At 29.9% G+C, this 4,285-nt stretch overlaps 1 protein-coding gene across 1 annotated transcript; it reads left to right on the top strand.

Moving 5' to 3' along the window:
- The first annotated feature begins 1,279 nt into the window (after nt 1-1,279).
- On the top strand, nt 1,280-3,589 carry LOC125814404 (histidine decarboxylase-like). The gene is made up of 5 exons (XM_049493853.1): nt 1,280-1,496; nt 1,955-2,189; nt 2,269-2,462; nt 2,548-2,684; nt 2,765-3,589. Exons 1-5 carry the CDS (start codon nt 1,343-1,345, stop codon nt 3,341-3,343), a joined length of 1,299 nt encoding a protein of 432 aa, XP_049349810.1. The 5' UTR covers nt 1,280-1,342; the 3' UTR covers nt 3,344-3,589.
- Nucleotides 3,590-4,285: the final 696 nt, after the last annotated feature.

Raw genomic sequence — 4,285 nt, 5'->3', positions numbered from 1 at the left:
CATAAGCTAAGGTTTGCGACGATCCGTGTACCTTACCCACTCCAGACCTAGTAATGAGATCTCACGAAATATGTTATTGTTATCGAGGTCTAAGTTTGGAAACCACTTGTCAAATAATGGTATACTAATAACGTGTCCAATTCCATATAATTTATAGTTGTTGAAAATTGATAAAAACTATTATAACAAACACAAAATGAATTATTTACAAGCTCAAGTTTTTTCTTGTGTCAAGGATGTATCGGAAAGAAGTTTTAATCTTACCTCACGTAAGAAAAGGTCTGTGACTCTACCTATACCTCACACTTACCAAACCTAACTTATAAGATTTCACTGGATATATTATTGATATTTAAGAGGCCTAAGTTTAGAAAAAACTTGTGCATGAATCTTTGAATTTTAGAAACCACTTGTCAAATAATGGTATACTAATAACGTGTCAAATTCCATATAATTTATAGTTGTTGAAATTGATAAAACTATTATAACAAACACAAAATGAATTACTTACGAGCTTGAGTTTTTTCTTGAGTCAAGGGTCTATAAAAAATAGCCCTTTTACCTCACATAAGATAGAGATAAGGTTTGCGACTCTACTTATACTTCACACTTACCAGACCTGACTTATAAAATTTCACTTAATATGGTATGGTTGTTTACAAGCTCTAAGTTTAGAAACACTTGTACGTGCATGAATCTTTGAATTGTATTTTACCATTCTCACCTAACATTTTGCCAAAGTTTGAGTAGTCTTTGTAACACGGAGTCAAAGAGTTATACTTTGTGCAAACATATTTTTAATTTAAATAAATTTTATATGTAAGTGGGAAAACAACACAAAGAAGGAAACAAATAGGAAAATGTGAGGAAATAAGAAAACAAAAAATAAAAGTGAGTTGTGGTTGGTGCCCAAACCCACAATCTTTTGTACCTATATATATTCCTAGAATATTATACATAATTATATCCAAACCTGATTTTCCATTCTAAAACTAACAAAAAAAATCTTTAGCTCCAAGAATGGGAAGTTTATCATTTGAGAAGGTATAATTCTTACATATTACAAAACTTTTATCGTAGAATTTCTTCTGAGCTGTCTAAACTTCAACCCTTATTTCTTTCTGCTTTGGTTTTCGCTTCTATTACCGTTTCAGTGACTCATAAGGCTTCCCTCACCTCCGTCTTTGATTCTTTTATCATATTTTAGTTATTTGCATAATTGCATGTATACATCTAAACTTTATTTATTTTTCTCGTTTGTGATATTTTATAGGATTTTGAGCCATCAGTAATCACTCCAAGAGGATTAGCTGGATTAATTGTAAATGGTGATTTTGGTGAAATGATGAGACTTAAGATCTCATCAACACCTACAACACCAAGAAAAAACTTGAATCTTTCAGTGACTGAGCCAGGCAAAAATGATGGACCTACTTTGGATTGTACATTGATGAATTATATTGATACACTTACCCAACGTATCAACTATCATATCGGTAATTATCATCGAGTTTTAAGTTATATACACTGATAGTATAAAGAATGTTTATATTATTCATTAGTCTTTTATATTAGTTAACACGCTATTACATGTTTAAATTCCTAATAAAGTTAAAAGAAATATTTATATTTGTAATTTATAATATCTATTTTTAGTAAATTGATGACAAAGTTGACACGCAAGACTTGTCTTTAGTCTATATGTTGACAATTTCTTCTTTTGGTAAATTTTGAGTAGCTGTGTATTCGTATACATAGATATTAAAGGGGGTATACTTTTCAAAATTTTCAAAAGGGAAGGGACAAAATTGCTATCGCGAGCAATTTTGTATTTTTGACTGAAGCTGTCAAAACGGACTGACTCAATCGACAACTATACATTATATTTTGTTTGTTTGTATGAATTTGTAAATGTTGAGTTGTTGAAATTATTTATTTATTTTTTCTTTTGCAGGTTATCCAGTGAACATATGTTATGAGCACTATGCTAATTTAGCCCCACTTTTGCAATTTCATTTAAATAATTGTGGTGATCCATTTCTTCAAAATACTGTGGATTTTCATTCAAAAGATTTTGAAGTGGCTGTTTTAAATTGGTTTGCTGATTTATGGGAAATTGAAAGAGATCAATATTGGGGTTATGTTACAAATGGTGGTACTGAAGGAAATTTACATGGCATTTTGGTTGGGTAAGTATCAATTTTGACTAAGTTTCTGATGTTTCGATTCTCGAGAGTTAATTTTTAATTAACTTTTATTTTCTTGTAGGAGAGAATTATTTTCAGATGGAATTTTATATGCATCAAAAGACTCTCATTACTCAGTGGCTAAAGCAGCAATGATGTATAGAATGGATTTTGAAAATATTAATGCATCAATAAATGGAGAAATGGATTATTCTGATTTAAAATCTAAATTACTTCAAAACAAGGGAAAACCAGCAATAATTAATGTTACAATTGGTAAATATTTTAATACCTTCCTTTTAATAAAAAAATAATTATTATTGTGTTAACATTTTCTAATAATTATTTGTTTTAATTATAGGTTCTACTTTTAAAGGAGCTATTGATGATCTTGATGTTATTCTTCAAACACTTGAAGATTGTGGCTATACACAAGATCAATTTTATATTCATTGTGATGCAGCACTAAATGGACTTATTATTCCTTTTATTAAAAATGTAAGTTTTTTTTTTCTTAGAGTATATTAGCTTAACATAAAAATAACTCTAATATTTATGATTATATTTTTTAATAACAGATGATTACTTTCAAGAAGCCAATTGGAAGTGTGACAATTTCTGGTCACAAGTTTTTGGGATGTCCAATGCCTTGTGGAGTTCAAATAACAAGGAAAAGTTACATTAACAACCTTTCAAGAAGAGTTGAATACATTGCTTCTGTGGATGCTACAATTTCTGGAAGTCGGAATGGTTTGACTCCGATCTTCTTATGGTACAGTCTAAGTGCTAAAGGTCAAATTGGCTTTCAGAAAGACGTTAAGAGATGTCTTGACAATGCCATATACTTAAAAGACCGTCTTCAGAAAGCAGGAATTAGTGTGATGTTGAATGAGCTTAGCATCATAGTTGTCCTCGAGAGGCCTCGTGACCATGAATTCGTTCGTCGTTGGCAACTATCTTGTGTGAGAGATATGGCACATGTTATTGTTATGCCAGGCATAACTAGAGAAACTCTTGATGGTTTCATTACTGATTTACTTCAACAAAGGAAAAAATGGTATCAAGATGGAAGAATTAGTGCACCTTGTGTTGCTAGTGATATTGGTGCTCAAAATTGTGCTTGCTCTTATCACAAAATTGATTACATTATTGCTTAGAAGGTGATGAAGGGCTTCTACCATAGAGTTTGTCTACATATTACAACTCTTTATGACTTTATTTTTTATTCACATACACAAAAAAAAATTGTATTCTAGATATAATGTATTACTATGCCACATAAATCAATACCTTGTAAAGTACATGGTTTGATGCATATAATAATATTTTGAGAATAAATTTCAAGTTTTCATTTGATTATTAATCTAATTGGGATTATAAGATTATTTTCGATTCTCTCTCCATTTAAATAGAGTTATTGTAAGCTTGACGCTAGATCAATTATAAGGGAGAAAGTTTCAAATATCTTCGATCTTAATAAGAAAATAGAAAAATTAACTAGTGTATCACACATCTATTGATGTAGGTTGCTCGACAACATAAAGCTTGATATGACATAGGTTAGAACATAGTCATAATTAATTTCACTATGCATAATTAAGGAGTAAGATTTCGATTAGGAGTGACGTTTTTCTTCATTATGACTATATATAACATAACAAACAAACAAAAAACAAAATATTTTTTGTTAAAATTTCTCATAGGTATAATCCGTTGAATTAGATGAGCCAAACTAGGCTAAGTCAATAAATGAGCGATTATTAATTCATTCAAACTTAAACAGATTGAATGAGTCATATTCTTATAAGCTAATTTTACCGCACATCATTCCAATATTACCATTATTTATTTATTTAAAAGGGGGGGGGGGGGAGTGGGGGTTAAGGAAAGGGAAAGAAAAGAAGATGAGAAAACGAACCCTCACCTATAAGAAAAAAATTTATATTAATAACCAACTGAGCTTCTAAAATTATTCCACATTCTACTATTACCAAAGACCTTATAAATTCACTTTATAATACTTCTCATTTGCCAGTTTGCAGACTCTATCCCAATATAAAATATTCAAAAGTAAATAAGAAATTTAAAAAGAAATTAAA

This window comes from Solanum verrucosum, unplaced genomic scaffold, assembly GCF_900185275.1.
Source record: "Solanum verrucosum unplaced genomic scaffold, falcon-dt-bn FXZP01000268.1, whole genome shotgun sequence".
NCBI lineage: Eukaryota > Viridiplantae > Streptophyta > Magnoliopsida > Solanales > Solanaceae > Solanum > Solanum verrucosum.
The sequence above is the reverse complement of the archived record's forward strand: the minus strand, read 5'-3'. Positions and strand labels throughout refer to the sequence as shown.

Excerpts from the sequence above, each read along its gene's own strand:
- LOC125814404 (XM_049493853.1), top strand. The coding sequence starts at position 1,343 with ATGATGAGACTTAAGATCTCATCAACACCTACAACACCAAGAAAAAAC. Across the intron at positions 1,497-1,954 it reads ACGTATCAACTATCATATCG|GTTATCCAGTGAACATATGT; the intron begins GTAATTATCATC and ends TTTCTTTTGCAG. Across the intron at positions 2,685-2,764 it reads TTATTCCTTTTATTAAAAAT|ATGATTACTTTCAAGAAGCC; the intron begins GTAAGTTTTTTT and ends TTTTAATAACAG.